This window comes from Stylophora pistillata, chromosome 1, assembly GCF_964205215.1.
Source record: "Stylophora pistillata chromosome 1, jaStyPist1.2, whole genome shotgun sequence".
Classification (NCBI taxonomy): Eukaryota; Metazoa; Cnidaria; class Anthozoa; order Scleractinia; family Pocilloporidae; genus Stylophora; species Stylophora pistillata.
The window spans coordinates 15,944,586-15,962,416 of NC_142519.1; the positions used below are offsets into that span (position 1 = coordinate 15,944,586).

The 17,831-nt window shown below is 40.0% G+C and overlaps 3 protein-coding genes across 3 annotated transcripts; 1 reads left to right on the forward strand and 2 right to left on the reverse strand.

Annotated features, from left to right (window-relative positions):
* The first annotated feature begins 4,365 nt into the window (after positions 1–4,365).
* On the forward strand, positions 4,366–6,933 carry LOC111336129 (trypsin-3). Its single transcript, XM_022942163.2, has 4 exons — positions 4,366–4,523; positions 4,981–5,037; positions 5,460–5,712; positions 6,263–6,933. Exons 1-4 carry the CDS (start codon positions 4,472–4,474, stop codon positions 6,804–6,806), a joined length of 906 nt encoding a protein of 301 aa, XP_022797898.1. The 5' UTR covers positions 4,366–4,471; the 3' UTR covers positions 6,807–6,933.
* A 737-nt stretch (positions 6,934–7,670) lies between these two features.
* LOC111336108 (ATP-binding cassette sub-family C member 4-like) lies at positions 7,671–12,835 on the reverse strand. The gene is made up of 3 exons (XM_088740448.1): positions 12,237–12,835; positions 10,089–10,151; positions 7,671–9,132 (listed from the first exon to the last, which is right to left on the reverse strand). Exons 1-3 carry the CDS (start codon positions 12,769–12,771, stop codon positions 8,948–8,950), a joined length of 783 nt encoding a protein of 260 aa, XP_088596574.1. The 5' UTR covers positions 12,772–12,835; the 3' UTR covers positions 7,671–8,947.
* Positions 12,836–15,424: 2,589 nt separating this feature from the next.
* Positions 15,425–17,649, reverse strand: LOC148741410 (uncharacterized). Its single transcript, XM_088731448.1, has 2 exons — positions 15,548–17,649; positions 15,425–15,440 (listed from the first exon to the last, which is right to left on the reverse strand). The coding sequence occupies exons 1-2, from the start codon at positions 17,647–17,649 to the stop codon at positions 15,425–15,427; spliced, it is 2,118 nt and encodes a 705-aa protein (XP_088587574.1).
* Between the last annotated feature and the right edge of the window lie 182 nt (positions 17,650–17,831).

Sequence of the window (17,831 nt, forward strand, 5' to 3'; positions counted from 1 at the left end):
AAAAGACGATCCACAGGAACATCAAAGGCCCAACAGAACATGGAAGACGAAGATTAAGACCACAATGCCTTTGGAAACTTGTCAGCTTTGTTCCCAGGCTCTTTCCGGTGCATGTCCAAAAAAAAAATCCAGGCCTCTCCGATTAAAAAAAAAAAAAAAAAAAGAACCAACTGCAAATATTTTAAGCACGTTGTAAGGTCGGGATTCAACTTACATCGGTTTTTTTAGCTGTAAGCCAGTTTCGAGCCCAGAGTCATTTTGGCTCCTTGTCGCCGGCATGGTCACCAATAATGACCTCAGCTCTGTAAGCTTGTTGGTTGATTAAAAAAAAAAAATTGGTTGTTCAGTCACCATAACGTAAATGATTTTAGAAATAGTTGGAATGAAAACAAATAGCCGAATTCCCAAAGCATTCAAAAATTTTTTCTTTCGAGATCTCCGCTGATTGTGATTCTCTAAATTTAGACAAGCCAAAGAATAATGGTAATTATTAAAAACTAGATCATTGGATAATGTAATTCAAGACTTTTTATTGGCTTAGCCATTATGGTATATCAGCCAATATACCATAATCTACAAATATGGTAAGCGTACGTGTCACCTTAAAATTAAAAGGGAACTAAAAATTTAATAAAATTTTATAATTTAATTCAACGTTTTTAATAAAACAATTATTCCACTCGTGCTTGTTGGATATGAGATGATTATAGCCAACTCGGCGGTACGCGCCTCGTTGGCTATCTATCATCTCATATCCAACGCGCGCTCGTGGAATAATTGTTAATTAGGCTCTCATCGGTCTCATGGTTTCTGCTTCATTGACGAAGTGGAACAATGGCCTACAATCAAAGTGAAGTTGTGCGTTTGGTCATTAGCCTATACAGATTTCTCAGTTGGACGGCTGAAATCCACAACCGTGAAAGTTTAAGTACTCAGAGTTATAGGGCTCAGAAGTAATCCATTAAACTAATGAATAAAGGGGGTAAGTTTCTAAAGATACTGTGGTGCTGCGTCGGTGGCGGGTGACAAGGTAGTTTGGTTTTATCAGCTAAGTTGAAATTGTAAATTGTCCATTGTAAAGGGTTAAAAAGCTGACCTTTCGAGTATTAGCTCTTCGTCAGAGCGTATTCCATTCGCTCCGACAAAAGGCAAACGCTCGAAACGTCAGCTTTTTAACTCTTTACGATGGCCAATTTACAATTTCAACTTAGTTGATACAACCAAATAATCCCTAAAACGTTTGGCTGTTTGTTCTAAAAGCATAAATGAGTATCCAATTTGCTAATGCTCTTGCCAGCAGCATTTTATTTTTCCACAATCAGGGATATGCTTTTCCAGGTCTGGATTAGAAACTTTTCGAGGAAATTCATGATCAATATACCCCATACACAGACAACGTCATTTTTTAATCATCTTTTGATACCATTTATCCAGAGCTTTATGTTAAGTAAGAACCTGTTACTGATTAAAAACTTTTTCAGCCCTAAAAAAGAGAAAAGCAGGGAATATATATCACATACACCCACAAGCATCCAAGCAGTCCCTAACTATAAAATGTATAGTTAAATCGTTTAGTGAAAATGCAACAGAGACGACAGCAACACATTTTTGTCGTTTATGGGTTCCATGACAATGACTAAATGCACCATGATTTTTTTTAGCATTTCCTTTTCTTCCTTTTTCTATGTCAAAATTGTTGCAGTTAGATGTTACTGCTACAATACAGTTAATACCATGCTCGTTCAATTGAAGGAACAGCCACTCGGAAAGATACACACAGCTTTATGGACTCAAGTAGACAGTGTTACTTTGGAAATGGCGATAATGGATGTAGACAATTTTGCCGAACTTCAAAAGTCAACAATTAAAAACAGCGACTGTTCACTTGAAGATTATGAACTTACTTATCGATTTAACCCCCGACAGTGACACGTAAGCAGCGCTGAGAGGAGCCACTCAGCTATTCAACCAAGTTACGAACATGTTCAGTTACGTTAAAGGTCTCTTTTGTCGCGCGAATAACTATGGCGTGTAAGGAGAGCGAAATAGGTAACCAAAATAAAACTTTTCCCTATAAAAAATTTTTCCTTTGCCTCTGAAACTGATCGTATTTGATAGTACAATGTAAAATCGCTGACAATTATCTGTGAAAAAAGAAAAATAGTGGCCTAGCCTCGGCCATATGTGTACAAACGCAAGTTTGGCCTCTGCAAATCTTAAAAAAGGCGTCGTATATATATCTTATTAGACGTTTGGTTGTGTAGTATCGCTGAGTATTTTTACGAGTTGTGCTGTATTTTGACGAGCCCGTAGGGCTCGTCAAAATACAAACAATGAGTAAAAATACTCAGCGATACTACACAGCAAAACGTCTAATAAGAGATTTTCTTATCCAACACGCCAAACTGTTAGTTCAGTGCGGGCGAATTTAGCGGATATTTCTGGAATACAAATATCGCGTGATATTTGTACTCGTTTCGCGCGTTATTTGTACTCTACGATATATAGTTTTTATCTATGAAATCGGGCTTATTTCAGGGAATATTTGAGGGAATTCTTCTCATGACGCTGACACGTACAATCATTGAACTAATAAATTAATGGAAAAACATTCTAATTTGCGAACTTCGAAAACTCTACTCCGTTCAACTTAGGAGATTAGAATCCAACACAACAAAAACAAAGGAAACAAAAGTTTAAAATCCCCTTGTTATGGCGCTATGAACAAGAAGAAAAGTTGTCCTATTATCTAGTTAGTTATTACATACATACATATGTCTGATGCACGATCCTTCGCAGTAGATAGCGCTATTTATGCAATAGCGAAAATCAGACCTGAAAAAAAATTAGGCCTGTACGGGATTCGAACCACTGACCTCTGCGATACTAGTGCAGCGCTCTACCAATTGAGCTAACAAGCCATCTGGGAGCAAGCCATTAAGTTGATTCTTAATAAACCCGTGATGATAAATCAGATACAATATATTCATTGTATCTGATTTATCATCACGGGTTTATTACGAATCAACTTAACGGCCTGCTCCCAGATGGCTTGTTAGCTCAATTGGTAGAGCGCTGCACTAGTATCGCAGAGGTCAGTGGTTCGAATCCTGTACAGGCCTGATTTTCGCTATTGCATAAATAGCGCTATCTACTGCGAAGGATCGTGCATCATACGTATTTAATACCGCAGTTCAAAATATATGAACTTCATATATTCATTGTATCTACATACATACACTGGTATAAGGATGTGTGCATAGATCAAGTCTATGTCATAATAATAATATTGATAGCTGAAGAGAAACTGACGCCTCTTCTTTTACCTAAGAAATCTTTGCGAACCAGTCTCTCCTCTCAAACTATGATGAAATAACCTGTGAATTTAACAAAGGGAACATCAATTGCTTAATACGTAAATTAAAAGACAGTCAAAGGAATTGAAATTCAGTATTATTCGTTTTTTGGGTGGTTTTTGCAAGTTTTAAGGGCGAACAAAGAAGCACGAAGCTTCTTTATTTTTTCGGGTTGTCAGCAAACGTTCTATCAATACAGTTTGAAACGGACTGTAGCAACCTAAATGGCGCTGGAAGGAACAGCTTGTGGTTGTGCTAACTCAGGGAACAGATAATCAAGGTGTTTATTTAGATCGGACTTTTTCAAACAAAATTTTCTGGCATCTCAGGTCTATTTAGAACAAGGAATCACATCCCGGAATGGAATGCATGGTAGAATGGATTATTTTTCCAACCCGAAAACTATGTCGTTATGGTAAATAAAATGGGTCCAGAGAATAACATTCTCGATACGTACGAAAAGGGTTCACAGCTAAATGATTTCAAACAATGTGTTTAAACTTCATTCAAAAGTAATGAAATGTTTGAACTTCTAACCCTCTACATGATTGAGTGGGCCTTCCAATCACCATTACCTTGTCTTAGATCCTTAAAAGAACCGACAAGAATGTCAAACAAAGGATTAAAAAACCATTAATATTTTGTAAAACAAATATTGTTGCAGTTTTAATGCTCAAGTTGCCATTCATTGTTTGATCTCAGGCGTCACAAGCGAGAAATGTGTTGATCCTTTAATCAATTGTTTGCCGTGCTTTTAGGATCTTGCGTTCATATATCGAGTTGCAATTGGCCTTCGTTCAAACACAGAGAGTTAATGCAAATAGCTGTACACCTATTGCAACAAGCTGCTGACAGAAAAGCATACGAGGAACTTTTAAAACGTTTTGAAGTCAAAGTAATGTGTAACAAAGTATTCATTAATAAAAAAAAAAAATTCTAGCAATTGTTCACTTATATAGTAGGCCCGCATAGGAAAATGGAACATCTGTAAAAACAAGGCAGAGCGTGAAAAGCAATGTTTAATCTACTTTTACTATAAATGTGAGCAGGTGGAGAAGGCTCCCTTACATTCTGACCTTTCAGAAAGCCTAGAACTCCCGGACATTTTGTTCAAAATGACGAGGTTTGCGCTTTTCGCCTTGTTGACATTCTTTGTTGGAATTTACGGTTAGTAACATGGTAGTCATTCTATTTTTCTTTCACGTCTTCTTTATACTTTATAGGTAATTAGGATTCTTGCAAACTAGTCGAAGGACAGAGTAAAGGGTGATTAGTTTGCGATAACCGAGTTTTTTGCTTTTGCTACTCTATGGAACGATCGTGTCGCCCTCTTAAAAGTCTACCAACCCGCGAATCTCATGATGACGGTTGCCATCCTCTTTTTATCCCCCTTGATCATGAGGGACTTAATAGCAATTTCAACTTGATTTGTCATGGGCACTTGAATAAAGATAGACTTGAGGGATGCTATTTCTTATAGCTTAAGTCAAGTTGGCTGAAGTTTTGGCCGATGCAAAGATAATGGACATGATTTGGACTGATCATTCACGCGTGCTGTCTCCGTTTGGGAGAGTGTTGCGCGATAGCGAGGCATACTCATGGTAGTTGTGTTTTCCTCTTAAAGGTAATCCTGTTCCTGACTTTGATGCAGACTGTTCCGAAGGATCTGGAGACTGTACCCGTAAGTTGTGTCATGTAGAGTGCAAAATCGTATATCATTCGTGGTTTAGGTTAAGAAGCCCAGTAACTGGGCTCTGAAACAGCTGACAATATTTCCCCTCGTATTTTTAGTTGTAGCATTCATAATGTTTCATCAGGGTTACTTTTTCTACTGATCAGTCATAGACGCTGAGATAGCGCTAAAATAAAAACAAAAACTAGCCTATTTCAAATAATGTTGTAAGACAACACCTTTTCCTTGAGGAGCCTTAAGACCGTCTGCAGATAATTTGCGGTTGATCTCGCCTTGACCAGACAAAAAAAATCCGTGCCAAAAAACTGGCAGTTGACGGCTTCAGAGTAGGTTGACATTACCATGATCCAGTAAGACTCGTGACTCATACTGATCGATTGATCTTGCCGCTGACCTAATCTTGTTTTAAGCCGCACCCCCAGCTGGAACTTCTAGTCCCCAGCCTCCACCTCCACCTTCCCCCTCCTCCTGCGGTGATCGTCCTACTTCCAGTGCACGAATTGTTGGCGGGAGAGAAACAATTAAGAACAGCATTCCATGGCAGGCAATGTTACGCGGAAACAATGGAGGGCAGTTCTGTGGTGGTTCTCTGATCCATAAGCAGTGGGTCCTGACCGCAGCTCACTGTGTTACTGGCTCGCAGCCCGGACAATTTAAAATTTGGTAATTAAAAGTTCGTTTCTTTGACGCACTTCAGCACCGATTTCTTTTTTTTCAGATGCGACCGTAAATGCACGGTCAATACAAAATATTTCTAAATAGTGATTAAAATTCTAATAACACTGAATCCGATTTCGCCATAGCTTAGTTGACAGAAAATACAGTGGCAGAATCAGAATTGAATAGGGTTCGAGTCATCAAGTGAATTTTTTTTAAATTTTTTTTCCCGCGTTTTTGACAAATGCATAACATCTTAAGACCAAAACAAAGTTGTTAGTTAAAATTTTCATTATAAAAGACGGAAGTAAACTATGACTTAATATCAATTCGAAGGGAACATTTTTTAATTGCTACAAAAGAATTTGTTTTTTATCAGTTTTTTCTTTTGGAAAAAAATTTTAAAACCAAAATGCATCGATATTAGAGGTTTTCACTGTGACCTATTACCTCTATATCTATTGGCCATTTCGAAACATTCTGCATTACTATTTTAAGCCCTGTTTTGACACACTCAGTTGAGCTTTGGTCTCATATCCAATTTTCTGTTTGCTAGGTTGGGTGCACATCGCAAGGAATTTAAAGAGGACACCACTCAAGAATTTAATGTTATTGCAATTGTACAACATCCTCAGTACAGTGAGAGCAACAACCAAAACGACGTTGCGCTGATCAAACTTGATAGAGAAGCAGTTCTCGGAATTGGTGTGGGGCTCGTATGTCTGGGAGACGATGCTTATCATCTTCCCCTAGATGACCTCAATAACCAGTGTCTGATAAGCGGATGGGGAACTCTGGAAAGCGGAGGCGGCCAGCCAAATAAATTGCAAGAAGTGACCCTTCCCTTAGTGTCACCAAATGTGTGTCGAAGTGCCTATGGCAATCTTCACGCCTCCATGCTTTGTGCCGGTTTCAAGGAAGGTGGCAAAGACAGCTGCCAGGGTGACAGCGGCGGGCCATTGGTGTGCCAATATAATGGGAAATACCACCTCGAGGGGGCTACCAGCTGGGGGGAGGGCTGCGCCCTTGCTGGAAAGTATGGCGTGTACGCTAAAATACGTGAGCTCAAGCAATGGATAACCCTCAATATGAATCAGTAATGGAGCAGTCTCGACACTGAAAAGTCTAGATCGTTGTTGGAAAAGGAAAAAAAACCAAAATTGTAGTTCACAACACATAGGGGATAACAAGGGTTAACATCAATAAATTGAGCAATGTGCAAAAAAATGCTGACCAACTTTTTTGACTCAAACTTGAAATACAGTAAATCGAGAGTGATGGCAACCTGAGAATACAATATGATATCGTGATTAAGATTCTTCAAAACACTCCCAATAACAGTTTTATACAAACTTAATCCCGATCAAAGCATATGGACAGAGGGTTTGGATTCACCTTACGGAAATGGGAAATCATACATGACTCAGTGAAAATTTTAAAAAGTTCGAGATAGTGCAAGTTTTTTTCTCAAAATAAACACTTTTCTGCCTTTTTGAGGTTTCCTAACTCGTCTACCACACATGCTCTGGTCAACATGACGCATAATTGGCTTTTTAACACCGACGGAAATGGTGCCACGGCAAGAGTAGCCCTACTTGACTTCCGTAAGGCTTTTGACCTTATCGACCATAGTGTTCTCGTTCAAAAACTAGCAACATATGATATTCCGAGTCAAACCAAAAGCTGGATTGTCGATTTTTTGATGAACCGGTAACAAAGAGTCAAACTTGCCCAAGATTGTCACTCTGAATGGCGCTCTGTACCATCCGGCGTCCCCCAGGGAACAAAATTAGGTCCCTGGTTATTTCTCATCATGATTAACGGTTTAGACTCCCCAGCCGACTTGTGGAAATACGTGGATGACACACCTTGTTCCGAAATAATTACTAAGGGCAGTGAGAGCAAACTCCAAGAAGCTGTGGATGTCCTTTCAAGACAAGCTAGTATCGATGGGTTCCAACTGAATGAGGCCAAGTGCAAAGAACTACGAATTGGATTCTCTAACAGCAACCACGATTTTGAACCCCTAGTCATAAATGGCAAACCCCTTGAACTAGTCACCAGTGCCAAATTGCTAGGCGTGACCATTAGCCACGATTTAAAGTGGAACATGCACACCTCTGAACTAAGTAGAAAATGTTCCTCTCGTCTCTACTTTTTGAGACAACTCAAGAGATCCGGAGTTGCACCAAGCGAACTTGTGCAATTCTATGTGACATGTATTAGACCCGTCTTGGAATACGCAAGTCCTGTATTCCACCGTTCTCTACCAAACTACATCAGTGAAGATTTGGAACGGATCCAAAGAAGGGCACTCAGAATCATCTATCCTAACCTGTCATATTGTGCGGCACTAGAAACGGCTGGCCTACCGAAACTTCACGAGAGGAGGGAAAAAATCTCAACCAACCTGTTTGACGAGATAGTCCGTAACCCCACCCATAGACTCCACAGCCTCCTCCCCCAAAGGAAGAGTTGTAGATACGCACTGAGGCGCAAAAGTGATTTCACTCTCCCCATATGCAAAACCAAGCGCTTGAAGAATAGTTTTATTTTTAGCCATATTTATAAGATGTAGATAATTTTCCTTCTTTCTTAACGACGAAGTTGTAATATTTTACACGTCCTTTTTATCATCTGTACTTGTAAATATTCCGTAATTCAGCCCATGGCTGCAAGGTGTTTATAATAAAGTATCTATCTATCTATCTATCTATCTATCTATCTATCTCCTGAGGGGGCTGTGAATGGCTCATCCATGACACATTTGGTAAAAATTATCAGGGCATGCGCGAAATTAGCGGTAGGGATTATCGCGATTTTTTTTATCACTATCTTGAAAAAACAGTGACAACAACCCTCTGTAGCATTCGTAAGCCATCATCAGTGTCTATTTCAGGGAAACCAGAAAAATTGGCCTCCCTCGGATTTTCAACAGCTCCCTTTTTCTGGTCACTGTTTTAGGTAAGGTTCCCTCAGAAATTATCCATGGCTAGGGTCCATTTCTTCGCTATTTAATTAAGGGGGAAGAGAAGAAACGGTGAGAGCAGCGTCTTGCTGGAAATCACAACGCAATATTCCTAGTCAGGAGTCAAAGTTTTATCTCTAAATCTAAAATCATGCGCACCAACCATAGCTTTATCACATATATGGAAGGAAGAGTATGCATTACACGAAACAGGAAAACCTAAGATAGAATTTGATATAATTTAATTCGGCATTACATGCTACATTAAAAAGTTCACACACGGTTGAAATTGTCAAGAAAGTTCCCTAAGTCAATATCAACATCCTGACATCTATTCCCTATAAAACCCGTCTGGCAAACGCAATGGGGACCTGTGTGAGGGGCCTTCTCAGGGCCTGGAATTCTAAAACATGTCCCACCATTTAGGCAATACGTGTCCCTGAGCGGTGGGTCACATTCTGCAAAAAGAAGGTAAAGTAAAGGAACCTTTAGTATGAAAACATTGTGGAAATGATAAAGCTTGAGAATCCTGGATGTAACTATGAGAGCAACTCTCTTCGATTGTGTGTACCTCTTACTCTCGATGTAATCGTTAAGTCCATTTAGACTAGCCGCAGTAAAAAGGCTAAAAAGATAAATAAAGAAGGAGAGAGAGAGAGAGAGAGAGAGAGAGAAAGAGAGAAAGAGAGAGAGAGAGACAGAGAGAGAGAGAGAGAGACAGAGAGAGAGAGACAGAGAGAGACAGAGACAGAGAGAGACAGAGAGAGACAGAGAGAGAGAGAGAGAGAGACAGAGAGAGAGAGATAGAGAGAGACAGAGAGAGAGAGAGAGAGAGACAGAGAGAGAGAGAGAGAGAGAGAGAGACAGAGAGAGACAGAGAGAGAGAGAGAGAGAGAGTAGAACAATTATTTTAAAAAATAGCTCCTGCTTAAATAATAGTTTTGAAATCCCAGTTTTTAAAGAATCGATCAACGGATTAAGAACCAAGGAGTATGGTTGTGGAAAAGTTTGTATCCATGTGTAACAAATTGAACAAGAACCCTTAATAAATTTTCTCCCCTGCAAGAACTAAGGGGGTTTTAAAGGAAAAGCACATCGGAAACACGTCGGCTGCAGCCTGAGTGTTGCTAAAAGCGAAATAATATTTGCGCAAAGTAGAATGTATTAAAACTTGAGAGAGGAGAAATATTTAAACATTAATTACAGGAGTGTACGATCGACAGCACACTTTTTAACAAAAAACCCTTTTTTGTGTCTTTGAGAGACAAAATAGCCGGAAGTCATTAAGGTGTCCGTAAGAAAGAGAGTTGAACATAATGAGACAAAGTCTAGTATGAAGCTCACGTCATGAAAAAAATATTAAGGTAGAAAATGAAATTAACAGAAACGTTTGCGCGTTTTTCTTCCTACATACCACGGCCTGGCAAACCACTACTCTCAATAACTTCATCTTCATCTTCTTCAGGGGGAGCAGCTACTGTTGCAGAAAATAGGGGACAGGGAAGAAAGGAAGACGAAATAAAGAAAGAAAAGAAACAGAAAATTATGAGCAATCTTTTTCATAGCGTTTAGAATGATTTCCACAAACGCATTACATTATTCATTCAGATTTCCTTTAGCGCAATAAAGATGAGACATGTTAGATACTTCAGTGTCAAGCTACAACAGGCATTGAGGTCCAAGCTAAACACAAATTTCATGACAGAACGGAAAATGCGTGCACTGTCAGTACCCTCCCGTTGTTCCACACGAAGCCTTGGAAAAGTTTTCTAAGGCTTTGTATGGGACAACGGGAGGGTACTTACAGTGCACGCTTTTTCTGTCCTGTCATGACGAATAGCCTTCCATAATTGTCAACATTTATGGCTAAATATCTCCAGGTCACCTTTGTGTTTCTTAGCGGCTATGTAGTCAATCCCAACTAAAAGGAAAATAATCGCTAGGGTTGTCCTCATGTTGATGCCCAAGTTTTCTGCTTCAGTTGGCTCGTAAATCAGAAGTTTTGCTTTCCTTTGCGTTTTCGAATCCCTTTTAAGCTCAAGCTGTTTAAAAGGGACGGGTTCTTCATTATCTTTTACTGATGAAGCGTCCACCGGTACGTCGGTGGATCAGGTCAAGCGCTCTTAAAACTCTATGCATCACCGGTGAAAATTTTTCATGGTGTGTTCTTCAATTATTAATGTAAAAGTCACCATGTTAACACAGGCACCTTCGGACCATGAAAATGAAGGCGGTCTGGATTAAAAGGTCTATAACGTCTAGAAATGACTAAACATTAAACTCGTTTGGTGTATCCAAACTCCTGTTGACTGGTAAGTTCCCCAGAGGGGTTCAACCTTTCGACTTATAAAAAATTTCGCGCGTTTGGAGTATGACTTTGGCTAATATACACCATTATGCTCTCCTACGCTTCAGCCAGTAGAAAAGTAAAATGGGGGCTGGTTTTCAATGTTTAACTTATGATTGTGGAATATTGTATGTTCCTAGATTATTTCTACCCAATGGAGCGTTCACCAATTTATAAAAAAACTTCTAGCATTACTTGCTGACTTCGCTCTGTAACTTAAAGTCTTCTTCACATTTTTCCAATAACATTTACAATAAAGGCCTTTTTTATTGTCATTCCCTCAGTACGATCAAGTGACTCCATAAAAGTGAAATATCAATGAAGTTTTGGTCTCTTTGGCTTTCAAAAGAATTAAAACATCCAGTTACGATGACCTCCTACATCTACTTTGCGTTGTAGGGATTTTTCGCATTTTTGCGCTCCTACGCCTAACATGGTCCATTGGCAGGTAGAACGAACAATGGCTTTGCCATGTAATAATTAATTTACAGTTGTTTAATTCTCTATCCTCCCGGCAGCGAATCCTGTGGACCTGTACGCGAAAAGCTCCAGTATATCCAAGAACTTCCTTTTGGTTGTAATCTGCTTTGAAATATGATATTCTACCGTCACATCACAACTGGACTTCAAAAATTACCGGTTTCTTCCTACGAAATTCGAGATCATAATCGGAAAAATTCAGAAAGCTCTAAACATCATTCTTGCCCATAAACTACGATGAGGAAAACATATTGATAAGGACGAAAACATTTCCGAAGAAATATTCCATCAGCTACCACAGCTCCTCTGATACTGATCGACAAGTATACACAATCTGCGGTCCTTTGATGCAAATTTAACTAACAGTGAGGAGGAACTTCCTCAAGATAGAACGGCACGAGCTACAAATAATAACAACATAAAAATCAGCTAAGGGTCTTCCCCATAAGAAGCAAAGCTCGGTAAATAAACTCAGCTAAGGGTCTTCCCCATAAGAAGCGAAGCTCGGTAAATAATATCAGTTAAGGGTGTTCCCCATAAGAAGCGAAGCTCGGTAGATAAAATCAGCTAAGGGTCTTCCCCATAAGAAGCGAAGCTCGGTTAACAGTGAACAAATTGTGATTACCAAAGTTAGCAAATAAAGGAATTACAGATAGCAGCTGAGAAAAAGTTCACCGGCTAATTGAGGTTACTTTGTTTTGGAAGTGGCAACTCGTGCAGTCTCGCCCAACTGACTTTCTTCTGTGTTGACCAATGTGTCCAGCTCATCGAACTCTGCTACCATTCCATGTTTCAAAACCAAAACTTTATCACAGTCTTTGATAGTGTTCAATCGATGAGCTATCGTGATGACCGTGGAATCCCTCAGTTTTTCACGCACCACGCCCCAAATTGTTTGTTCTGTTTTTGGATCTACATTGGCCGTGGGTTCATCCAAGACGACGATCTTGTTTCGCTGCAACAGCACACGAGCCAAACAAATCAACTGTCGTTCTCCTACACTGATATTTGCACCATTTTCCAACTGTTCATGATCAAGGTTCCCATGAACACTTTTCACAAACTCTTTTAGTTGTACATCTTTTAGAACTTGCCACAAATCTGCATCTGTAAACTGTTCAATAATATCGAGATTTTTCCGCAGTGATCCACTGAACAGAACTGGACTCTGGCCAAGAACGGATATACATCGTCGAGTTTCCTGGAGGTTGATTTGCTTTATTGGAATACCGTCAATGATTATTTCGCCAGATGATTCAGGCATGCGCATTAGAGCTGCCACAAAAGATGACTTTCCAGCACCCGTCCGGCCGGCAACACCGATCTTTGCACCCCCTTTAATATTGACTTTGATGTTCTTCAACACTTGTGATCTTCCTTGATAATATGTCAGTGATACGTCTTTGAATATGATATTTCCTTTATTTGGCCAGTTTTCCGGGGGTCGTCGTTCTATCACATATCCAGGCTCACACCCAAGCTTGGTATTCGTAAAAACTCGTTCAACAGCCGTCATCAAATTCTCAACCTCGGAGGTTTTTTGGACGGCGTAATGAGTCCGTCCAAATCTTTGAACGACATAAGCCAAGGCAAGTCCAGCAAACGCTAATAAGGGAAAAACTGTAATTGAGAATGAACCAAATAAGATGTCTAATTGATATTCCACACCGAACAGTGAAAGGAGTAATCCTATCACGCCCTTACCGTTGAAGGTTAAATAAGGCAATACAGGATGTTATCATGAGAAGATTCATTAATGCGAACAACTGCATTTGCCATGATGGACGCCTGTCTGTGCTGTTCAACGAGGTTGTGAAAAAACTGGGTGCACCGCCAATCGCCCAAAAAGAGGGAATTTTTTCAACTATTGTTAAAGATAATGATAATAATGATGATGTGTCAAGTGTTCACCGACACATCATCAGTGCGTTGATCACACACAGAAGACTTCTGATAATCGTCGAGAACCGAAGGAATTTAAGAAGCCATTGACATGGCCGTGGAATTTTCTGGTAAATGCATAGCGCAGGAAAGGTCTTAACTGAGAACTTACAATGAGCAGGTGCTTCACTGACGTAACACATACTGAATCCAGGCACAAGGGACAAAATTGGTTAGGAGTGAGTTAATTTCATATCTAAAGCCCGCCTAGCGGAATTCACCTCTTAAGAAGGTAGTCAAAATAGTACCTAGATGGTAATTAAGGATATATTCCACTTCTCAACTCGATTAATTTGAAAACTGACTTAAAAAGTACGCATAATGTTTATCCCTAATTTCCCTCAATTCCGAGCGAATGCATAATTTTTTTTATTTTTACTGATCACCTTAATTCTGATGAGCCCATGTAAGTAATTGGATTTTATTGAGCTTTTGCTCACTCGATCACAAAGTGCTTATGATGACGGATAAGTGTTTTATTAATACATACTCACCGGCATCCTGAGATACATAAACAGCTAATAAAGCCACTGCACCAACAAATAGTGATGCAAGAATTTCAAATCGCACACTGATCCATTTCCCACTGGCTAGTACCAAAATGTTAGCTTGATTCAGCAGATCTTGATGTCTTTACGAAAACAAGTGAAGAAGAGAGAATTATTGGGGTATTTTGGCAATACATGGATTGACTCTCGATAAAACAGGTTATAAAAATTTGTGATGACGATTGATCCCGGGTGTTTCATTACCCTAAATTGTCATGGAGTTTTAGATCTTCTAAGATTGCCTCAGTCAGGTCTTCATGCCAGCTCGTCGATGTCAATTTTCCTGGCAAGGTACACAGAACATAGGCGCCGGCTGAGGCTGAGGCCCTCATCTTTCAATCTGGGGTCTAGGGCGCTTCCCTCTCCCAAAATAGGCAGAGGAGAAAAACGGTCAGAGCCTTGGGTGAACTTAATTCATTACCATTCTATCGAGTATGGGACGTATCCTCCCAATTCTAATGATATGTTGTATGCATTTGATAAAATAAAGACGAGGCAAACCCACCTGTAAAACTGATCTGTGTGTCTGTGTGTCTTTATTGTTCAAAAGATAAAATTACATATCTTATGTTACATCTAATACAGGAAGTACACTTTCACAAAGCTACATTATACTTAAAAACAATTCTATTAAAAAATGTATTCTTAAAACGGTTTGTGCGAATAGCGGGCATGACAGGGGATTTATTTCTCAAATTATACCTCGTGATCTTGGTCTCAGGGAAGTAGGCTCTAAGAGGATGGCTCAGGATAGTTGAAACCTTGCGACAAATTTTGTGATCTTGCGTTTTAAGTAAGTCACCTATCACTAATTTCTTAGATATGTATTTACGTTTAAAACAACGATCTAAAAACTGCTGGGCTATAGTTAGCTCTGACTCAGAGGCCCCATGCACAGATAGAGCATACGTGATATTAGGTAGGACAATGGAATTAAATAAAACATCTACTTCTGCTTGGCTACATCCTTCCTTGCGGAGGCATCTGATAACGTATAACCCTTTATTAGCTTTACCTAACTTTTCTTTTAGGTGAGTACTGAATTTGCAGTTCGGCTGAAACGTGAGACCAAGAATGGTTATTGTACTAGTCTGAGGTATGCCAAAAATACTTTTGTAGGCCTCGGCAGTGTGACCTTTTTTATACATAATAAGCTCTTTACATTTAGTAGAATTTGAATTCATTCTATTTTGGCTTGCCCACTGTAAAAACTGATTTATTAAGTCTACAGAGTGATCTTTATAATAATATACCGGAGCAATAATCGTACAGTCATCAGCGTATTTGAAACCAAGTGTCTCGTTCCCTAATTTAATTTCCAGATCGTTAAGAAATATATTGAACAAATAAGGTCCTGAAACACTACCCTGGGTTGTGCCCTTGTTAACTGTTTTCCAATTACAGACATGATTCCCGAAAATAACTCTTTGTTTTCTATCTCGCAAAAAACCTAACCACCAGTTTATGATATACGGGTTAAGTGGTAGACTCTTAAGTTTCTCAGCAAGGAGTTGATGGCTCACAGAGTCAAAGGCCTTACTGAAATCCATCGCGAACATCCGCACTGCCTTGCACTTGGGATCATCAAGAAACTTGCAGATCTTATTCTGTATAAGTAGCAGAGCATCTGTGCAGCTCCCTCCTTCTCTATACGCGAATTGACTATTCAACAACTGTTCTTCTACCGGCCTTTGGGCGTGAATCTTATAGACTGCCTTTTCCAGGGCTCTTGCTATTACAGGGGTTACGTTGATCCCCCGGAAGTCCCCTCTTGCCACTGGAACATCAACTTTTGGCAGTGGGTTTATACTTGCCCTTTTCCACGATCTAGGCCATTGGTGCGTAGCGAGAGACAAATTCCATAGCTTAGTAATGATTGGAGTGAGGATCTCCGCATGGTCTTTCCACACCCAATACGGAATTTGGTCAGGACCAGTTGCAGTCTTCTTTAGAGTACTCAGTGAGTTCCATACATATCGTTCACTAATTTCCGGGACTTTCACCTCAGGACCAATTTCAAGTAACGCGGGCTCAACGTAATCGCCATCCGTACACAGGTCGCCGAAATACTCGTTCAAATCTTGAGCGGTCTCTCTATCCAGCGAAACGTTTGTGGACCGCCGGCGTTGAGATATCAAGTCTACGTTTTTCCACCATTCTCTGCTCCCCATTTTGCCCTCCAGAAGCATCCTTCTGTTTTCGCCAATAACCTTCAACACATTTCTACTAAGCTCTCTATGCTTATTAGTACGTAAAACAGAGATGCGAGACTTGCTACGTAGCATGTATTTAACTAGCGGTGTCATCCAACTTGGATCACGGGACGAAAGGGAAACCGTTCGTAAAGGCATGCACCAGTTAATATTTGCCAGGATCTTCAATTCTAAGATGTTCACAGCTGTTTCGATACTATCCGCCTCCAAAACATCATCCCAGCATTCTGATGCGAGGGCAAGGTAAAGAGCTTGCTTCCTATGCTCACGACAATCCCTAAATTGCACTTTCTTACGAATAGGCTTGAGTTTCTTGCCCGCTGGAACTATAAATCCAATGTGATCCGTCTTAATCAGCATCTTTATAGATAAAGCTTTTCCGAAGAGCTCTGGCCTATCTGTAAGACAATTATCCAAAAATGAATCCCCTCGTGTTGGAAAATCCACTAAAGCAGTCCAACCAGTAATGCGTTTAAGTCTCGTGAGATCAAGGTGATTAAGATCGCCACCGCAAACAATAGTAGCGTTTGGGTGATTATCCAGCATTGTGTCAAAGACATTAAGAAGATAATCCATTAAATCGCATTGCTGGTATGATGTCTTCGGGGGGTGATAAAGACCAGATAAAAGAATGTAATTCCCACTTGGCAGCAACACAGTCAGGCAAATAAACTCGTATAAATTAGAACGATAAACATCAATAACTGAAAGATTACTCCTTGTATAGATAGCAACACCTCCCCCATTCCTTAGATCGCATCCAGACCAATTCCTATCCCTTCTGAAGATATTATAACCCGAGATATTGACCACCGTATCGGGTACCTCAATTTTTAAATGAGTTTCCGACACAACACAAGCATCGATGTCATTATTTCTTAAGTCGGCCTCCAGAGCCACAACCGCTCGCACCCGACTAGTTGTTTTCCCCAAACTACAGATGTTAATAAACAAAAGTTTAGGGACAGCAAGCTGACCAGAACTAACAGAGGTGTGTTCGCGGGACACCACTTGTTTTGGTACACTGACGAGATTGCTAGGGTTTCGTCGTTTTTCAACCCGCAGTCGGGGAATAGCAAACCCACTTTCCGCCCTTCGTCCAATGACGACAGAAATATTCTGAATAGATCTCTCCTTCACATGCTGAACATTTTTTCTCAAACCTCCCCGATTACCACGAAACCTGAGCAGCTGTAGTTTCTTAAGCGTCTCTAAGACAGGGCTCGAAGGTTTACCAGATTTCTTTCTCAAACCGAGTAAATAGTTTCTTCCATAACATGGAATCTTACTTTCGTCCGACCAGGTTTGCTTTCGTAGATCATAGCTCTTCTCTGAAGAAATAGGACCAGGGTTCGTCTCCACATCCATAAAAACTGTAATGTCTATCGTTAACAGGGAGCAATCCGTCGCCGCAAGCAGTATATAACCATGTTTAACCCATTTCATGATAGGCCTTCGAAGTCTATCATGGCGGTGCACTCTTGTTGAGTAGCACTTACGAGCTGAGAAGGAAATTCCAAAGACGTCGCAACCAACCGAACTTTTTCCTCTCCAAATAGGCTTGAGAGAGTCAAAGTCTTCATCCAAGTATATATTGTAATAAAATTGAAGCTTAAAATTGATTAAAA